This window comes from Colobus angolensis, unplaced genomic scaffold (assembly GCF_000951035.1).
Source record: "Colobus angolensis palliatus isolate OR3802 unplaced genomic scaffold, Cang.pa_1.0 Scaffold262, whole genome shotgun sequence".
Taxonomy (NCBI): Eukaryota; Metazoa; Chordata; class Mammalia; order Primates; family Cercopithecidae; genus Colobus; species Colobus angolensis.
Window position 1 is genome coordinate 5,265,354 of NW_012115844.1, and position 20,337 is coordinate 5,285,690.

Below are 20,337 nucleotides of genomic sequence, written 5' to 3' on the forward strand. Positions count from 1 at the left end.
TCTGTGACCTGGAACTGGAGTAGGAATGTCCATGTTTTAACCTCAGGGAGCCACTGAAATTGGCGCTTGTTACAGGTTGGAATTGAACAGTGGCTGAATAGTTTTCTCCAGTTTATAGCAAGAGCCATCAGCATCCACTGTTCTACCCACTCATCTGGGTTTGGGTGATTCGGGCATTTGGAGTGAGCTCTTTTCTCAGTTCTTAACTCATTCAGTCAGAAGGACCCAGGGGGTTAGCCAGGCCCAGCCATCTCCCTGGCCCACTGCACCTCAAGGAAGCTCAGGCTGGCATGGAGGAGCCAGTGCGAAGTCAGCGGCAAGGTGGGGCTGTGCTGGCGGAGGAAGCAGAGTTGGGCAGCGAGAGAACTCAATGTGCCGGTCAGAGGTCTAGGATTCGAGCTGTGGTTATGTCATGGGCAAGGTTGTGCGACCTCATCTGGAAGGAGTAGTGGTGCATACACCCCTGTCCACCCCACCCACAGGGCTTTGCCTCAGGCCCTCCCACCACTGCCTTCACCCCAGCCGGCTCCTTCCTGCAGCCCTCTTGGGAACTGCCCTGTGAGGCCCTTTGACACAGGGAATGTGGACCCTGTGGGCTGACATGCACAAGGGACCGTGGGCCATGCTGGCACAGATAGGAGGTGGGCCCCATCGGCTAACCCTACCGGGAACCGGCCCTCAGTGCGTGATGGCTCCCTGATGGCAGGTAACAACAGAAAGGGGGTTGCAAATGGGCCCGCGGAGTTAGGGATCTGACCTCTGGGCTGGCTCTGGGTTGGAGCACCCCTAGGCCTGCCGAGCACCTGCCCAAGGCCCAGGGGCCAGCGCAGCTAAGACGAGAGCTCTGGACAGGAAACTGGAGACCATATTCGTGCAGGTGGTGTGGCTTGAGTTACCCGCCGCTCTGGACCTGATGTTCTCTTGTGAAGAATTTGCCCACAGGTTCTCCATGGCCCCTCAGGGGTAAAGCATCTCTGGAGGGCCCCAGAGCCCCATCTGGAAAGTTGGTTTTCACTCTCAGCAGCTGAATGGATTGGGCCTTCTGGGGAAACTGCTTTCCCCAACTTCACTTACCTGGAAATGCTAGAAAACTTACAACACAGACCGTTGAAGCAAAGAAGGCCAGCCTTAGAACTAGGGGAAAAGGTACAGAAGGAACTAAAGATGCAAAATGCAGAAACTGCACTTAAACACAAGGAAGGGTGACCTCTAGCACCAGAGCCAGAGACGACCGTGCAGTCTCGTGTCCCCCGTTCCATCTCCTAGTTAGCCCTGGGCCCGCCTGGGTATTGCATGCCTTGTAGTTCTGCACTGCATTGCCCGGCCAAGCCTCGCAGCACCTAGGTGCTGGGGGCAGGCAAAGGGCTTGGCAGCCCCATTGCTCGTGAGCTGATCACAGACCTGAGCCCAAGTTCAGACAGAGCCAGCCTGCTGCTTCCATCCCTGTTCCTCGTGGGCAGTGACCACAACCTACAGAGGACGAGCCCTTCAGTCATAGAACGGAATACAAGCCCCACCACAGTGCTCCCTGAAATGAGGCAGGGAGGACAATCTGCTCATCCACTGGGATGGAAATGTGACTGTTGTCGCCCTCAGTAGCTCCCGAGGAGCACTGGGACTCCCCTTGTCAGAATGTGTGATTTCTCGGGCCTTCATCTTGGTTAAAACACGGATCAATGAGGTGGGAGGTCCTGGTTCAGGTGCAGGGCCAGGGCCTGCTGGACCTGTGTCCAACCTGACCCCAGCTGTGAGCAGGTCTTGGCAGCTCACCAAGACCAGTGGGGAGGGCTCACCAAAGGGAAGCAAGTCTGGGTTGTTGGCCGAAGGAAATGGTTTAATCTTTGAAGTGCAGGAAGCCCAGGGTTGCTTTGGACCACAGCTCTGGGGTCGCATCACTCTTGGGCCTGTAGAGATTTCTGGGGCTGGGAGTGGGCCTCTCCACGAGAGCTGCCTGCCCTGGGGACGTTGCCGGGCTGAACCGGGTCTGTATCTTCTGCTGACTCTGACGGACTTTGTGGGGACATCGATTTCCTTGAGAGTGACCCTCGGGAACCCCAGCGCCTGATTCCTCTTTCTGGGCCTACGTTTCCTCATTGGTGAAATGGGCACAGCTCACCTTGGTGGGTTATTACATGAGTGTCAGAGGCAGCATTGATTACATGTGTTAGTCTGCTGCAGCTGCCATAACAAAGTTTGTTAAGCCACAGATGGGGTGCCTTAAACAATGGAAATTTATTCTCTGGAAGTCAGAAGTCTGTAGTCAAGGTGTGGGCAGGGACGCGCTCCCTCCGAGTCCTTGTCTTTCCCAGATACTGACAGCCCTGGGGGTTACTTTTTGTGAGCAGAACTCCCATCTCTGCCTCCAGCTTCACTCCAACTCTGTCTGTATCTGTGTCCAGATTCCCCTCTTACAAGGACACCAAACGCTGCTGGATTTACAGCTCTCCCTGTTGACCTCGTCTTAACTGGATTGCATCTGCAAAGACCCTATTTCTGAATAAGGTCTCACGGGGTCCCAGAGAAAACATTCCACAATCAAACACATTCAGTTCCCCCACGCAGGTAGCTCATGCTTTAAAATTAAGTCCATGATTTACTTAGAGCATGGGGCAGGTTATCCGCTGTTATCCACCTTTTGTTGCATTGCTTTTCCTGAAGGTTAGTGTCCGTACCCACTGAGCAGCAAGCCCTTCCTGTGCCGAGCGTTGGTAGCACTGGATGTGCACTTGCTGGGTTAGCGCCGCCTGCAGGTGGGCAGCGAGAGGGCGGGGCAGGTGTTGGCAGTTTTGCGACTGCTTGTTTAGAGGATCATTCTCTGATACAGACTCTTGTTGACTGAGGACAGAATGCATTCATTTCCTTATTCGAGCAACAGAGTTGCCCCTGAAAGTCATGTCATTTCCCCTTTGTCACTTAGGCTCTTGTTCTCAATGAGGGTCATAATCATTGTTTAACTTTGTTTAAAAGTCAATTATTGGCCGGGCGCAGTGGCTCACACCTGTAATCCCAGCACTTTGGGAGGCCAAGGCGGTCTTATCACGAGATCAGGAGATCGAGACCATCCTGGCTAACACGGTGAAACCCTGTCACTACTAAAAAAAAAAAAAAAAAAAAGTAGCCAGGCAAGGTGGCGGGCGCCTGCAGTCCCAGCTACACGGGAGGCTGAGGCAGGAGAATGGGATAAACCCGGGAGGCAGAGCTTGCCGTGAGCTGAGACTGAGCCAGTGCACTCCAGCCTGGGCAACAGAGCAAGACAGGGCTGGGGCCTCCAGGAAGAGGCGTCCTGGTCTCAGCCATCGTGAAGCTTAAGGATCGGGGCTTGAGCTCTTTCAGAGCCCAGAGGGAAGAGGGTGGCTGCTGGGGACACCTCATTGAGGGGTGCATAGTTGGAGGCGGTCTGCCTTGGCTCGGGCTGATCGGCTTTCCCAGCAGGTAGAGCGGTTAGCGTGGCAGAAAGGCTGGAGCAGACTCCTACCCCTCCACTGAGGGACTGCCCGGGACCTTTTTGTAAGCTCTGAACATTTCCAGTGGACTAACAGTGCACACTGATGAACAGCTGGAGCGACAAGCAGACTGTGTTTCATATAGAGCATTCTTGAACCTAGAGTCAGGCCTTACCAGGCAGGTAATTGTTCTCCTGCAGGACCACAGCCGCTTTGTCAATTGCGTGCGATTCTCTCCTGATGGAAACAGATTTGCCACAGCCAGTGCGGACGGCCAGGTAAGACCTGGGGCGGGTTTCAGGGCGGGGATTGGCTTGTCTGCCTGCTCCCGTGACGACTCAGAGCCACAGGCTAGTCCTGACGTGCAGAACCTAGACGTCGCCCTCCCCTTCTCTGCAGACGTGTCGTCAGAGCCCAGTAAACGCATGTCTGCTTTTAAACCACACTGGGAGCTCAGTCTGTTAGCCCTCGTTTTCTAGAGCCACGGTCCATGGAGAAACTGCTTACACACACGTGACCCACATGTTTTTATCTCTTGGAAGATATACATCTATGACGGGAAGACTGGGGAGAAGGTGTGCGCGCTGGGCGGAAGCAAGGCCCACGACGGTGGGATTTACGCCGTGAGTATGAGTGTGTTTCCCAGCCTGGTGGTGGGAATTTGGCCGAGTCCATGTGTCAGTCCATCCGTACTCAATCTGGACTTAGACAAAAACTTGAAATGAGGGGCTACAAGTCACAGCGGTTTTATGCCTCTGCCCAGAAAAGCTTTAAGGTTGCAGTGAGGTGAAGAGAAGGTAGTGGCTGGAACAGGAGACCTGGAGGCGGGTTTTGTCCTTGCCTCACTCGTGTCCCACCCCCTCTGGGCTCCTTCTGTCCTACTCAGAAACAGTGGCAGTGGACAAGCTGCTTTTGGGGGTCTCTCTCCAGTCTAGTCCTCTGGCACATGACACACTGCTTTTCTCTGAATAGATTAGCTGGAGTCCCGACAGCACCCATTTGCTTTCTGCTTCTGGGGACAAAACTTCCAAGATTTGGGACGTCAACGTGAACTCCGTGGTCAGCACGTTTCCCATGGGCTCCACGGTTCTGGACCAGCAGCTGGGCTGCCTGTGGCAGAAGGACCACCTGCTCAGTGTCTCCCTGTCCGGGTACATCAACTATCTGGACAGAAACAACCCCAGCAAGCCCCTGCGCGTCATCAAGGTAAGGCCTGCCCTGGGGAAGGCTCTGTCCCCTGGGTGGGCAGGGAAGAGCCCAGTGTGGCCAGCAAGGAAGGGGAACCGAGGGAAGGCCAGGTGGAAGCTAGAGAGGTGTCCTCAAGCCTCCTCGGCCCTTGGGGTTTTGGTGGAAGGATGGGATGCTGGTTGCTTTCTTGGGACATGAGTTTAGCCATGGTGGTGGGCCAGGTGCCAAGCTCCCCTTGAGCTACTGTAAGAGCTGGAGCCTAGGGATTCGGGGCAGTGGCCATCGCCCCCAGCTGTTGAGAGCGGTTACTTCCCGCAGGGCTCGGCCTTCCCTGAATTGGGAGTGCGCAGCCTGTGCTTCACCTGACTGCAGGCAAGAGCAGGAGCTCACTGAGCGCCAGGGCAGGTGAGGGGGCATCGCGGAGGTCCAGGGGCAGGAGGAGGAGGAAGAGCAGGTGGCCTTGGGCCTGGGCCTTGGCACTGCCTGGGGTTTGAATGTGGGCATGGTGTGAAGGAGATACTGGAGTTGCATGAGGGAGCGATGGGACCAGGAGGAAAGGGAGTTAGAATCATGCATGGGGCCCAGGTGCGAAGGCCCCGAATGCCAGCCTGGGGAGGAGCAAGGCTCCTGCTACTGAACCCTAACCCAGAAGGATTCACTTGAGCCAGAGGCTCCCTGTATTCCATTGGCTGGAGGGGTCCTACCTTCTCCCTCCATCCACACCAGCCAAGTTGATGCCTCTGGGAATCTCGCAGCTGGACAGGAGCCAGAGCAGGGGTCCCTTCCGTATCCTCAGGGCCTGCTCTGACTGCAGCACCCACCCCTGCTTCCCACACTGCATCTGCTGGGAACTCCAAGTCAGGTTTCCCCAGCGCTGGTGGCCCACGGTGGGTGACCTCTCCTGCTATTCAAAGCTGCAATATCAAGGGAGGTGGACGATGCACTTCATCCGAGCAGCCAAGCCTTCTCGGGCTCCTGCTTTAAGCCACTCGGGGAGACAAACCCCAGCACTTCCCTCACCCATTGCAGCCTGCTGCCGTGGAGCACTGGGGACCAGCCTCTGCAGAGGGTGCGAACCCTGCAGGGCTAGCATGGGCCAGCCTGGAGCAGCCCCCGGGCCTGTGCAGCCAGCAGCGTGCTGTGCTGTCGGTGGCTCCTTCACACCACAGCTTCTAGGAGGGGCTGCTAGAATCACCATCCTCATTTTACAGGGGAGTTTGCCCACGAGGAAGGGGCCTCCTTAACGTTGTGTGTGTGATTCCTAAGGACCAGGTCACCTCAGCATTCACGCATAGAGTCACGGTTCCTTTGTGCCGGGGCAGTGGGGGCAGCAGCATTGCTGAGATGGGAAAGGCTGAACCATAAAGGCTCACTAGATGTGACCCTGAGGATAGAGGTTCCTCGTGAGCGCCTCCTTGCTGGGCCCACAGCCCAGGGTGATGAGTGTAAAAAGGAAGGCACACAGCATGGGGCGAGGAGGTTGTTGCCTGGGGGAGCTGAGGGCTCTTGTCGAGACCATGCTCCAGTGAGCCTCCAAGTGGGATGGTGAGAAGTTGTACACAAGTGAGTAAGGCTTCGCTACTGCCCAGAAAAGCAGTTTCCCGTGGGCCATCCCCAACGGTATTCTCCAGGTGTCAGCCCCCAGGTCTGCCATCCCGTGTCTGTTGGTGGGGCTGCCCTGAGAGCGCTCTTCTAATACCACTGCTGCCAACTGTCTGGGGCCGGTACACCTGGCCTGCCACCGTGGCTAAACTTATGTCCCAAGAAAACAACCAGCATGCCATCCCACCCTTCCACCAAAAAAAACCCCAAGGGCCAGTTATCAAAATCCCCACGTCCCAACTCTCAAATGCCACACCTGTGTGAGTCATGCCGGTGCTGGCGTTCGGTGCTGATCTGGGCTGCAGTGGGGTTGAGCAGCCCGTCTCAGCCCAGGCTGCATGTTAGAACCACCTGGGAGCTCTAAAAAGCGCTGGCTGCTGACGCCCCAGAGGCACTCAGTTTACAGGGAGGTCTCCCGAAGGAACACCTGTGGGCCTCTGGGCAGGGCTGGGAGTGTTTCTGGTGAGTTCCAGGCATTGAGCATGCACAGAAGTCTCCTGACCTCTCGCCGAGTGCATGTTCGGATTCAGCAGTAAGGTGGGCCTGAGCCCTGCTGGTGAGGGCTGTGCTGGTCTGAGGTCTACACTGTAAGGAGCGGGACTGATGGGACGTCACATTGGAAGGAGGCAGCCCAGCTCAGCATCTCTTACTGGGGTGTGTGGTGATTTTTCCCCACATCTCTGTGGAAAAGATGAAAGTAGCTGCATTCGTTGCCCATTCTCCAGTCCCACTGGTAACTCTTGTGTACCTATCTCCAAGGAGACCTGCCTCCAAAGATGCATGCCATATTGTGGCAACATGTGGCATACCACAGAGATCAAGAATTCCTGCGGAAAATCCCTGAGCTCAGAGGAAAGGGGCTAGCCTCCCTCTGCAGGGGACAGGCATGAGGAGCCTGCACCCCAGCCGTTATTTTTGTCCCAGGATTAGATACTGAGGGCTAAACGCCTCCCTCTGGAAGCAGCTGTCTGGTTGTAGACCAGCCTTGTGTGCCCTCCACTGTAGCAGTCAGGGAGGTCAGGGTAGGAGCGTCAGTGTTCACAGACAGCCCTGGGCTTTTGCAGTGGTCAGAGAGACCCCTGCCCTCAGCAGGGCCAGCACTTCTGGGCAGGGAGAGAGAAGAAACCTCACAAACCAGGGCCTGAAGCGAGTGTGGCCATTGAAGGCCTCCTGGACTGACCCCTTTGCGGCTTCCACCCTGACGGGTACTAATCAGCTGGGTGCAGGCCACATGTCTGCACACGTTAGGTGCTCAGGTGCTGGGCCTTGGTCAGACGCAGGTCAGGTCTGGGCCCAGGTCTGGGTTAGGTACCTTGGAGGGGAATGAAGGGCAGGGTCTGTAGGTGACTGGGTAGCTTTGGAAAGGTTTCTTAGGGCTTGTGGGCCATGCATTCAGGCAGCTGGGGCTACTGGGGCCTCAGAACATCTGCACTGCCATGGGTTGAGGGGCATCTGCCTCCTCTATTACCCAGAAGCTTCGCTGGTAGAAAGTGGGTGGCAGAGGGCAGGGCAGTGTGTCCTCAGCTTACCTGCCCGGTGCATCTCCTCCACAGGGCCACAGTAAATCCATCCAGTGTCTGACGGTGCATAAAAACGGCGGCAAGTCCTACATTTACTCTGGGAGCCACGACGGACACATTAATATCCTTTGACTCACAGAGCTGGCTCCAGAGCCACTGGCTCTAGAGGAGAATTTCCTGTTCCCACGGTGCCAGAGGCCAGACCAGCCAGGTGGCTCCAGCTGCAGCCACAGCCACACGCTCTTCTGACCAGTATGGCCTCTAGGGGGTGGCCTGTCTGCACATGGGGCCCTGGCAGCTCCAGGGCTTAGGCTGAGGAAAAGCCACGGGCGGCTCTGACCTGGTCCCTTCTTGTCATGCAACCCTGAGAGTGTGGCTTAATGGCCCTGAGCTTGGGCTGCCACTCTCCCTGCCAGTGGCAGCTGGCGCCAACCTTGGCCCTACTCCACACGGTGGGATTCTTGATTCCTAGAATTCACAAGCACCTGGACACCCTTACGTTGGGTCCCCTTTTTTTAAAAATAGGAAAACTGGAGCCCAGAGAGCTGACGTGCCCTCCCCAGAGTCACGCAGCCTGTGGTCCGCAGAGCCAGGGCTGGAGCTCCTGCGAAGTGCTTTGTGGCCATTCGGTGGTGTTCCCTGGAGGTGTTTGTGTCCCCTTTGTAAGTCCTTGTCTTGGTTTCTTTAAACGAGTCCTGATTTCTCCCCGATGATGGGGGCTTCTGTTGTGTTTTTCCTGCATGGCCTGGAGCTGGTGACACCCTGCTCACTGGGCTGTCTTGAATCTTGGAGCCACCATCTGCAGAGTGCTTGGGCAGGGAGGCCCACACAAATTGCTGATGAAGCCACCTGCTGTGCGTTGTCCTGCTGCCCCCCCCCGGGCACCGTGCCATGTTGGAGACTGCCTTTTGTGTGGACAGCTCTGGTCTGCATGTGCTGTACCTCCCAGAGGGACTGTCCAGGACCCAAGGAGGTCCCCCCAGTGCTGGGAGAGGAGGGCAGACATGCCACCCTCTGCCCCCAAAACGTAAAGAAATGTGGGGGTAGAGGAGTGTGCCTGCCCGATAACTAGTGGCAGAGGAACCCTGGAGTCTCCCCGGCTTTCTGGTCCCCAGCGAGCCTCCAGCATGGCTCCCTTTCTGCTTCAACCCAGTCCCTGTGTGGTGCACCCACACTTCGATATCCCTTCCCAAGAACATGTCAACAGTGAACGCTGCTGGCTTCCCGGGGGGAATGGTTATATCCGTTTGCAGTGACATTCTCATTTGTTGGTGTAAACGGAGAATCTTAGGACTGAAGCCACACTGGAGAACACCCAGCAGTCCCGGGAGCTGGGCTTTTCCTTAACCCTGCCCTACATTACTGGGATTCAGAGACGGGGGAGAACGACTCCTTCGCTGGGAAGGGCCACACGAACCAGGTGTCCAGGATGACCGTGGACGAGTCGGGGCAGCTGATCAGCTGCGGCATGGACGACACCGTGCGGTACACCAGCCTCACGCTGCGGGACTACAGGTGAGAGTGCTTGGGCCTGTGGGGGTCCCAGGTGAGCCTCAGCTCCCTGCTGAGGCTTGTGCCACCAGCAGTTTCTGTTCTGGAGGATGCCTCACCTGCTCCTTTCATCTCTCCCGCCCTGTCCCCAGCATTGTTCTCCTGTTGTTGGGCCCTGAGCCCAGCACTGTGTTACAGATCCAAGTGGTCTGGGTAATGCTCTTGCCCACAGACGATGGCCAGGGGTGGACTCTGCCCCGGAAGCAGGGGCAGCAGATCACAGCCCTCCCTGTTCTTCAGGAACCTGCTGCGGTCTCTCCCTGTCTCCCTTTGCTCATCAGTAAAGGCGGGTACAGTGGAGCCTGCCTCAGGCCGTTGTGGGTTAGGTGAGCCTGGCACAAGGCAGGTGCTGAGAACGAGACAGCATTCCCCTTCTGCTCAAGGGTGAGATGGGCACACAGTGATCTGGTTAAAAGACAATGTCTTGTTTGTTGTTACTCTTGGGCCTTTGGTTGGCAGTCAGTGGAGCTAGGAGAGGAGCAGTTTGCAAGTGATCTGAAGTCCTAAATGCAGTTGGAGAGACTTGAAAGGGAAATGTTCCAGGCCCTGACAAGGCCACTGCACATCCAGTGTCCCCACACCCAGGTCTGACCCCTCCTCTGGCCCTACATTTCTTGTGTAGACCTCTCTGTGACCCAGTAGTCCTGCCTAAGTTGTGTTGCCTGAGAGATGGGGACTCCCGGGGCCTGTTGATGGGAGCCTGGCACAGGATACAGCACGCAGCTCCTAGCATATGTGCTGTCCTTGTTGCACAGACCCTGCCTGCCTGGCGGACTGGGCATCTGTAGATAAATTGGGCCTTCCGATGAGTGGCAGAAGTGGCCCCAGAGCCCAGGCATCTGGGCCCTGGTCCTCTTTCTAGTGCCCTGTGGTGAACCCACTCTTTAACACGTCCCATGAAGATCTTCCCTGGGCCAGGTAACCCAAGGCAAGGTCCTTACAGAGCCAGCCTTGGCCTGGTCACCTTGCTGCGGAGCCTTTGGGGATGCCACACTTGGCCCAGTGACACAGAAATTCTCTTGATTATCTCAGTTTTCAAGAAGTTTGTGTGTTTGAGTCTTTCTAAGACAAGTTTTGGTAGCATTGGCCAAGGCTAAAGATAACATGATTTTCACCCATTACAGGTAATGGATTCTTAAAAGTTACCCATCCAGTTTGGGGAGCAGAGCTCAATTCTTTCTGTGCTCAGTAAACTCCAGAGTCTTTAGCCAACAGGGGGACAAAAGCCACATCTGGGTGTAATGAGGGTTTACCACAGATAAATAAATAGGAGCATAAACAATGCCCTTCACTGCCTCCCACCACTCCTTCCCACCCCCTACCCGGGCCCCCATTATGATTTATAATCTCTGCACCAGAGTCATGGGTCATTTTTTTGCCACCATCCCTTATTTTAGCAGGTCTCTCCAGTATAGATGGCAGTAGAATTGCCTTCTCCTAAGGAGCAAGATTGCTGTGGTTTAACAGTAACTACGTATGCATACCTACACTGAGCTGCTGCAGCGTCGCAGTAATGTGCTTCCTTTCTCTCCAACAGCGGACAAGGAGTTGTGAAACTTGATGTTCAACCAAAGTGCGTAGCTGTCGGCCCCGGGGGATACGCTGTGGTCGTGTGCATTGGGCAGGTAGGGACCTGGCTTAGTGTTTGGGTCGGAGCCTGCAGCTGTGTGGTGCCTGCTTGCTGAATTTGACTCGTGTCCCGTTTGACAGTTGCTCTAGTCAGTGTTCTGGTTGAGCGCTCGTTTGCAGTGCACCAAGGGATCTCACAAATTTAATCCTCAGCGCCATCCTGTCAGTTGTACAGATGAAGAAATGGAGGCACAGAATGGATAAGTTGGTTGTCCAAGGCCGCAGCTGGTCAGAGGGCAGAGCTGGGATTTGTCTCTTAGCCTCAGACAACTCTGCGTGCCCGTCAGCCTGTAAGGTCTATGAGAGACTCTGTGAGGTGGGCCTGCCTTTGCTCCTGTACACATCCCGGCCCTGCTGCGTTGTAGCTGTGTGACTTCCAGCCTTTACCTCACCCTCTCTGAGCCTTAGTTTCCCATCCCCAGCACTCCCAGATCCAGGTGATGATGAGGAAGTACATGTAAGGCTCCTCACACCATCTTGGTTCCTTTTACAGAGGAGGAGGCTGAGGCCTAGAGCAGCTTGGTACTTTCCCGCATGCAGAAGGGTGGCACCTGACTCCCCAGTCTGGCTTCTCACCCCAGACAGCGGGGCCACCTGCACACCTTTGGAATATCCGGACCAAAGCCACCTGAGACCCAAGCCTGACCCACTTTATACAGAATTCTGCTCTGCAGAAGATATCTGTTGGCGAGCCTAGGCTTGCTGGCATGTAGACCGGGGAAGGCAAGGGGCACCTGTTGGCATGAGTGGCGAGCCCTGCTAAAGAAAGCTGCTTTCAGGACCCTCCAGCCCTCCTTTGCCTTGTGAACTTAATTGCTTTAGGGAGAGTGGATTTCTCTGTGTCCTAGATAATAAGAAATCCCTGCCAAGTAATTATTGCAAACAGCCTGGACAGCCAATGGGGGTGGGGAGGTGCAAAGGGAATCCACACGTGGAGTGCCTCGGGGCCTGGGGGAAACGCTACAAAGCGGAGTTCTAGAAGGCCGGCAGGTGGCCTATCTCTGTACAGCAGGGCTCTTCCCAGCCAAGGGGCCTGCACATGGGGCTTTGTGGGTGAGGGGATGAGGCCTAGGGCAGAGTGCCCTGTGTCTCCAGACCCAGATTTCCTCATCTGTAACGTTGTGGTCATCTTAGGCCATCCTTTCCCCTGAGGCTGAGAGTAAGGATCCCACGGGGGGGATGTTCAGACGGGCCCAGCAGGCGCCTGCCACCCAAGAGGTTAGAAAGGTCCTCAGTAGAGTTGTAATGTGTGGGGGACAGGCCTCAGGTCCCTCCACCTCCTTGTGAGGCATTTTCTGTCTCATCTGCTGTTAATCACCCAGTCCTCACAGGGCATCTGGAACCCCTGCTCTGGGTCAGAGCAGAGCTCTGTCACCAGTCAAAGGGTTAGGAGGGTACTGGGAGAGGCCTGGGATTTTAGATCAGGAAACAACCAGGTTCAAGTCTCATGTTAGACAAAGCTTCAGGCAAATGCTTAGGCCTTCATTCTTCGCCTGTGAGTAGGTAAGGCCACCCCCAGAGCCAAGCAGATGACAGAGGTGCGTCTTCAGTAGTAGGTTTTAGTCAGGGCACTGCTACCATTCATCCCAATCCACCCACAATCCATGCAGAAACAGAAGCCCAAAGGGTAGGGGCGGAGGCTGCCTGCCCTTGTGACAGATGGTGGCTTGGGTAGGGGCACACTGGGATAAAGGCAAAACTCAAGAGATGAAGGCCACTCTGTCTGGGAGCAGTTGAGTAAGTTAGAACCAGAAGAATTGACAAGAAGGGGAGACAGAAGAAGGAAGGCCCCCGCTGCAGAGCCTCTGCTGCACGTACCAGAGGCAAAGGCCCAGTGCGGGTGCCGAGGCTTGGATTCTGGGCGAGTCCCAGCTCAGCCCGTGGTAACTGGACCCTTGGGTGTGCAGCATAAGCTCTGTACCCCATTTTCTCCTCTGAAACGGGGAACCCGATCCCTGCCTTTTGGGGCTGGAACACTCAGAGCAGAGCGCTGGCACATGCCAAGGGGCTGTTGCTGTTTTTGTTTACTGTTGTTAGTACCTTTCTTACTCTAAACGTTGACTCCTGTCTTCATGACAGCCAGGCACCACTGGCTGCTGAGGCCCAGGATGGTTATGGGCTGTCCCCTCATCCAGCAAGCAGCTGTGCTGGGGTCAAGCCTCGGTCTGTCAGTCTTCGGAGCCCTGCCCGGTCAGCAGTGTGCTGTGTGGGCGTCCCCACTGCAGCCCAGACACCTGAGTACTTGGCACCCTGGCAGTTCTGAGGGCTGAGCAGCATGGCTCAGCCCACACTTGAGGACGGTCTTCGGTCCTCTCGCCAAGCAGGTCAGGAGTAAAGGCAGTGCGGGGCTGGTGTGGCAGCCACCATGAGGGGTGCATGCTTCCCAGTGGGCTTGGGGCATCAGGAGAAGCAACCCTGACCCAGGGAGTAGGCACCGGTCTCCCGGCCACTGTGCTGTGCTGCCATCTGCCCTTCTACCCCTGCGAGTCATGCTTGACTGGGGAGCAGAGTCTGTAGACTGGAGCGTTCCAGCTCCACTGCCAGTCTGCTGGAGTCCGAGGCAGACGCTCCACAGCTGGGTGCCCGTGTTGTGTCTTCTGGGCGCCACAAGGTTCTCCTGTCCCCGGGCTGTAGGAGAACCATGCGCTGAGGAATTCTGTTTCTTTCTTTTGTTCTAAGAAGCCAGACCTAGAATCCCGCGTGCCATCTACTTTTGCACCGTTGCTTTGGGGCCTTGTTGCCCTGGGTGCTCCCGCCCTTCTGACGCCTCGAAGCACTGTTCAGCGGAGTGCACTTATTTCCCTCACTGACTGGAGGAACTAAAGTTCAGAGGCCAATTGACTTTGCAAGAAGTGGTGCTGTAGTGACTGCAGTGGAAGTAATGTAGTGATGACAGTGATGGTCACAGTTAGGTGTGTTTCCTGCCCCACCTGACAGGGTCACAAGGCTGGGACTGAGTCCAGGTGGTGTGGCTCAGAGCCCCAGGTGGCCCTGCAAAGAGGTTGGGAACGGAGCCAAACCCAACTCCAGTGAGCCCTGACAGGGACGCGCCCCTCCTGCCACTGAGGGCTTTGTCCCGAAGGGCTGGACTGCCTGACCAGCTGCCTGTGTGTGCCGCAGATTGTCCTGCTGAAGGATCAGAGGAAGTGCTTCAGCATCGACAACCCCGGCTATGAGCCCGAAGTTGTGGCCGTGCACCCCGGCGGGGACACAGTGGCGGTTGGGGGTGCGGTAAGGCGCTTTCCTCTCCCCCATGCTCTCTGTCCTTGGTATCTGGGTGATTTGGGGACAGTGTGAGCTGTGTGAGTACCAGGGCTGTTGCAGGGAAGGCAAGGGGTCAGGGGAAGGATGGCGGCGGTGGGGGCGAGGGACTTGCTCTGGGGCCCAGCCACCTCCTGCTACCCAGAGCTGGAGCCTTCCCCTGCCCCCCTTGGCACTTCCCCCGCCCCCCTTGGCACTTCCCCCCACCTCACTGTCCGGATTCCCACAAGACTGGACAGTGAGGTAAGGAGAGTACTGAGGAGGGGACAGCTGGGTCTCAGAGCCAGCCCCATGAGTGGTGGGGGGAGCACAAGAGGGTAGCAGGTCAGTAAATGAAGGAACGGCATCCCCTGGGTCTGGGCTCGGCTCATAGGTTAAATGAAGAGTGACAGAAATTTCCCAGCATCTTCAAGGTGCAGTACTAACCAGGCATTTTACAATTTCCCTGAGTTCGGCCTCGGCGCCCTTGAATTTGTGTGTGCGGCCCGGTCACACAGTCTGCCTGGCCAAGTCCTGAGTGCTTTGTAGAAGAGCTCATTTCCGCTCCCCAGCCCTGGAGGGCAGCCCTCCGATAACTCAGTCCTGCAGCAGGCGTGGCAGTGCCCTCCGTGCTAGGGGCCGGGTGGGTCTGCCTGCTGCCCAGTCCTTCAGGTGCCGGATGTGACCAGGGCATGGAGTGGCTTCCTCCACCAGCCAGCTTAAGGGCTTCAGGAGACCAGCAGTGCCCTGAGGTACCGACAGCCATTTTCATAGAGCTACGTAGGTTTCAGGCCCATCCATGGGAAGAGCTATGCCCAGCGCCTGGCATGGGCCCAGCGGAGCAGCAGTTGCGGGAATAGCACATTTTCTTAAGCCCTCAACCCCTCCCTTCACAAAGGGTGGGTGTGGTGTGTGTGTTGGGGAGTGGCTCACTTCCCCTCTGTCCCTGCCGCAGGATGGGAACGTCCGCCTGTACTCCATCCTGGGCACCACGCTGAAGGATGAGGGCAAGCTCCTAGAGGCGAAGGGCCCCGTGACCGACGTGGCCTACTCCCACGACGGCGCCTTCCTCGCGGTGTGTGACGCCAGCAAGGTGGTCACAGTGTTCAGCGTTGCTGACGGCTACTCGGTGAGTGGGTGGCGGGCTTCTCTGTCCCCGTGCTGGCCAGTGCAGTTGGCAGTGGGAGGTTAATATCCGTGACTTGGTCACCTTGAGCTGAGCCTGTCTGAGCTGTAGCTTTCTTGCCTCGACAAGTAGCAGGTGCCTCGTGCCATGCTTCTGAGGAGTCGGTGGGTTTGCAGGGGTCGCTGGCGTAGAGTTAGTGCCTGAGAAACCTGGGTCCCCATTGTTGCCTTGAGGAATAAGCGAGGTGATACAGGCAACTGTGGCCTGAACCTGACCTGCCACGTGTCTTGTTTTCAACGTGCAATTAGGAGAACAATGTTTTTTATGGACACCATGCAAAAATCGTCTGCCTGGCCTGGTCCCCAGACAATGAACACTTTGCCTCCGGTGGCATGGACATGATGGTGTATGTTTGGACCCTGAGTGATCCGGAAACCAGAGTCAAGATCCAAGGTAACTTCCGCCCCCAGGCCTTGGCAGGGACCACCGATGGTCCAGGGCTCCACGGGCCACTTCACAGGCTATCCCCTGGCTGTGGTCCCCAGGGCTAAGTAGCCTCTGTGCTTCTAGGCAGGTGGCCTGGAAGAGGTGTGGGTCTCCTTCCCTCCAGCAAACACCAGCTGCGCGGCTGGCTGTACTGAGGAACCATGGGGGCACCATGCACAGGACACCTGCTGAGCTGAGTGAAGGTCTCACTTTTGAGGTCTTCACTTCCCCCACCCACCCCTTAAATCCCACGTGGAACCAGAGTCTCGCCCTCCCTAAGACAGCCACGTCCAATGTATAATGTGAGCCTCATGTAGCATTGAAATTTCCTGGTAATCACTTTAAAAAGGAAACAGGTGAAATGATTTGTAACAGTCCATTTTATTTAGTCCTGCATGTCATCTTTCTCCCTGTGGGGGTTATGATGTCCTCGCGTGGCCACGCACGTATGTGGAGGCATCATCTGTGTTGTCCAAACCCTCCCCTCCCCAAGTGCCCCCCACCACTCTCCTCCTAGTGTGTGGTCAAGTCCCCTCATCTATTCTCCTTAAAGACATCCTTTTGTGTTAAACATTAATGGGGTCCTTTCCTATTTAAAAATGTCTTAGCCCACCCCCAGAGCCCATTCCCCAGCTGCAGGCTTCAGGTGCGGGGCAGGGAGAGGGAAGGCAGCCCGGTCTGGAAGGGAGGGGACACAAAGCGGGTTTCAATGTCCGTCCTGATTTACAAGGCAGTCGGCAGTCTGGTAGTGAGAATCAAACAAGTTCATGAATGAAATGGATCCAGGAGAAAATACAGCAAGAGCTGGTCGGATAGAGAGTAGGAAGTCGGGGTCTGTGTCTTCACTATGGGGTCACAGGCCACCAAACATGAAGTGACCTTAGCGTCGGGCTGTCGTACAGATAGTTGAGTTCTGCACCTGGAAAAGAGCCAGCCTGGCGATGTGGACAGAGCACTAAAGCCTGGTCTTACAGCCAAGTCATGCTTGGTGGTTGAAGGCGCTCCTGGGCCACCCGTGGGCCAAGGCTTCCTGCATCAGGGTGTGTGCCGTGCCAGGTGGGGTGGGGGCTGAATCTTACCCTGTCTAGGCGGGGCTGGGGGCCTCCCGGACCTGGGGAGCAGAGAGCTGGTGGGAACCCCCTTGCCTGCAGCTGGGAGCCTCCCTGGGCATCATGGGCAGAGCCAGCCGCAGAGGAGTCATAAGCACACAGGCACCATCTCACTGTTGGCATCTCGGGTGGGTGGAGGCAAGATGATGGGGAATCGAATCTGGTCACCCACAGTGTGACTGTCACAGAGGGGAAAGTCAGTGGCCCCCCCAGTCCTGTGTTTTCCAGCCTCGTACTGGTTGTCATGCCTGCCCCATTTTAATAGGGCATGGATACGGTGTAGCTGTTTGTGTGTGGTCTGCATGTCATCGCTTTTATACAGAAGACGACATTGTTATTTCACTCCCTTGGAACTTGGTTGTCAAGACTTGGAGAGAGGGAGCCACTGGTATCTGTAGGTGGAGCCAGGGATGCTGCTAATTACCCTGCAGCCCATGAAAAACAGCTACCCCACCCCAGGGCTCAGAAGTGCCACGCAGAGAATTCAGCCCCACTGCCACCGTGCCAGACTCCTGAGTTACAGTGATCGTGGCCATTTTTTTGAGGGCCCAGGTTGTTCCATCTTCCTAGTCCAAGATGTACATAGATGCAGAGAAGTTTGGCTTTTCGTTAAATCACACCCTTTCTTCCCAGATGCACACCGGCTGCACCATGTCAGCAGCCTGGCCTGGCTGGACGAGCACACACTGGTCACAACCTCCCATGACGCCTCTGTCAAGGAGTGGACAATCACCTACTGAGGAGCCCCACCCCCGCCTCTGGATGGACCGAATCAGGGACTAGAGATTAACTGCAGCGGAACATGTCCTTTCTCTATTTCTGTGACGCGCCCCCATGCCCCCGCCCCACCGCAAGAGGCAGGAGGGCCCCGTCATGACCCTCGTCTCTGCAGGGTGTCTGTACACGTTCTTCTGAAAGCTTTAGACAGGAACAGTTTGCACATGAAAAATAAAGCAAGCACCTAAACAATGTGTGGAGCGTAACTAAAACCCACAGCCCAACCAAACCTTGAAAATGCGGAACATTCCAGAGGCAGTAGCCTCCAAAGCACACAGAGCCCCTGGCCCCGCCATGGCTCTCACTGTCTGTCAGGGGAGGTTGTACAGGTGAGTGAGCCGGGGCGGGGCTCACGTTCCTGCCTGCAGAACATTTCTGTACTAGTCAGAAGAGGGAATATGCATTGCAGTTCAGCAAAGCCGGAATTCTGTGTTGAGCAGATGTCTGTCTCTCCCTAGTGTGTGACTCACACTGTGTGGCTGCCTTCAGAGTGCCACCTCCTGATCAGATGGGGGACACAACCCCTGGATATGTTTCCTTGTCAGATTTTGTGCTTGATTTTAAGAATGGAATTATGGGTTGTTTTGGGAATTGTGGGTTGTTTTGGTTTCTTTTTTTTTTTTTTTTTTTTTAATGTTCTTAACTGTTGCCTGTCAGTGTTTACAAACTAGTGTGTTGACAGCACCATGTCCAGGTTTTTAGAAACCCTTGTTAGCCAGACCGAGGTGTCCTGGTCACCGTTTCACCATCATGCTTTGATGTTCCCCTGTCTTTCCCTCTTCTGCTCTCAGGAGCAAAGGTTAATTTAAGGACAAAGATGAACTCACTGTAAACTAATCTATCATCGTTTTTACCTTCCTTTTCTTTTTCAGTGCAGAAATTAAAAGTAAGTATAAAGCACCGTGATTGGGAGTGTTTTTGCGTGTGTCGGAATCACTGGTAAATGTTGGCTGAGAACAATCCCTCCCCTTGCACTTGTGAAAACACTTTGAGCGCTTTAAGAGATTAGCCTGAGAAATAATTAAATATCTTTTCTCTTCATTGTGGATCACTGACTTTGTGTGATGGGGATACGTGGGGCGGCTGGTTGGGGAGGAACCTTTGTGGAATTTTCATGGCTTTAGGGGTCTAACCAGCCTGCAGCCTCAGGCAGGAAATACTTGGAACCCAGGATTGTCAGATCCATCCTGTGGTGGAAGGGAAACCCCAGGGAAGGGGCTGGAACCCTCAGTTCCTGCTCCCAGCTGTACCGCCAGATCATCCTGTGACTTGGGTCACATCCCTGCCCTTCTCTGGGCCTAAGTTTGTCAACTGAAAACACTGACCAGATGATGTCTACATCCCATCTACTTCTCAGATTCTTAGCAGCTGTATAGCTTTCAGGTAAGAAATAGCATGCATTTAGATGTTAAAAATCAAATTCCCAAACATCCAAATTAATTGCAAAGTGAAAGGCACTGTTCTTTCAAAGTGCCTTTTGTACTTTTGTAACAATTGTAAAGTTGTCTAAATTTGCAATCCCAGTTTAAAAAAAAAATCTTCAAAGAGTATAATTACACTGCTTCTTAGAAAAGTCAGGATAAAATGTTAGTCTATAACTTCTGTAGTCATAGACTATTATATATCTTAATAAAGTCCACAAGTGACTTTGTTTCTATGTGTATTTTGGGTTAGGAACAAGGCACTTTTCACATCAATGGGAATGGTGAATCATTCAGTAAATGGTGATGATAAAACTGGGTGATAAAAATAGTCTTGCTTACCTTGTCCTTGTAGCAAAAACCGTAGGAGGGCAAGAAAATACTGAATTTAGTCACACAAACGCAAGTGTTTCTAAGAATGACAAAAATGGTAAAGAATAGAAATGATACTTTTGACTATATATTTTTGAAATCTGTTGAAGGGGGAAAAACCACCAGTCACAAAATCAAAAAAGACAATGGCACAAGAATTTTCAACATGTAACTAGACCAAAGGATGTGTTTAACACCTGACATAATTTGTCTTTAATACAGGTGAAATTTTTTCGTCTTTAATACAGGTTAAATTTTTTTCATGGATATTATGTCCATACATGGGAAAGTTTTCAAAATATATGATTAAAAACTAAGTTACAGAAGAATGCAGATAGTGTGGTTCCATTTGTGTAAAAAGGCCACAGACTCAAGGTACAAACAAGGCCCAGAGTCTTAGAAGATCCATGGCAGAAGGGAGGGTACCTCTTATTCCTTCATGCAGTGAAATTAAAGACTTAAATCTCTACCCAGGATCTGCATCAGTTTCAAGGAGGAAGATCTTTATACTCACAAGTAAGCTTTAAAGGAGAAAACTAAAGCCACTTTTTATCCCTGGAGAGAAAAAAATGCAGGCAGCATTTTCAAGGTAATCGTTTGTTGGGAATCCATGATCACAAGGCTGAGCTTCAAATTGGAGTCATTTTGGGGGAGGAGAGAAGCTGGATCGCAGGCGTGACCCAGATGGAGCCGATCCTCATAGCTCCGTTCAAGGCAGAATGATACCTTTGTGCACACCAGCTTCATTCTGCAGACCAGCTTTGGCCACCTGGAAGACTGTTCAGGATTCCAAGACCTCGGGCTGCACTGAAACTACACATTGATCTGAGATCAATTAGCAATAACCAGCAAGGACCAACGCCTGTGGATGGA

The 20,337-nt window shown here is 54.5% G+C and overlaps 1 protein-coding gene across 1 annotated transcript in view; it reads left to right on the forward strand.

Annotated features, from left to right (window-relative positions):
• Positions 1-18,712, forward strand: part of WDR1 (WD repeat domain 1) — a 33,569-nt gene extending 14,857 nt beyond the window's left edge. The window contains exons 5-14 of the mRNA XM_011947361.1: positions 3,644-3,721; positions 3,986-4,066; positions 4,416-4,649; positions 7,787-7,874; positions 9,112-9,268; positions 10,842-10,929; positions 14,054-14,164; positions 15,129-15,302; positions 15,608-15,752; positions 17,528-18,712. Of these exons, the coding sequence (XP_011802751.1) occupies positions 3,644-3,721; positions 3,986-4,066; positions 4,416-4,649; positions 7,787-7,874; positions 9,112-9,268; positions 10,842-10,929; positions 14,054-14,164; positions 15,129-15,302; positions 15,608-15,752; positions 17,528-17,634 (1,263 nt within the window). The 3' untranslated portion in view covers positions 17,635-18,712. The remainder of the gene's footprint in view (positions 1-3,643; positions 3,722-3,985; positions 4,067-4,415; positions 4,650-7,786; positions 7,875-9,111; positions 9,269-10,841; positions 10,930-14,053; positions 14,165-15,128; positions 15,303-15,607; positions 15,753-17,527) is intronic.
• The last annotated feature ends 1,625 nt before the right edge of the window (positions 18,713-20,337 follow it).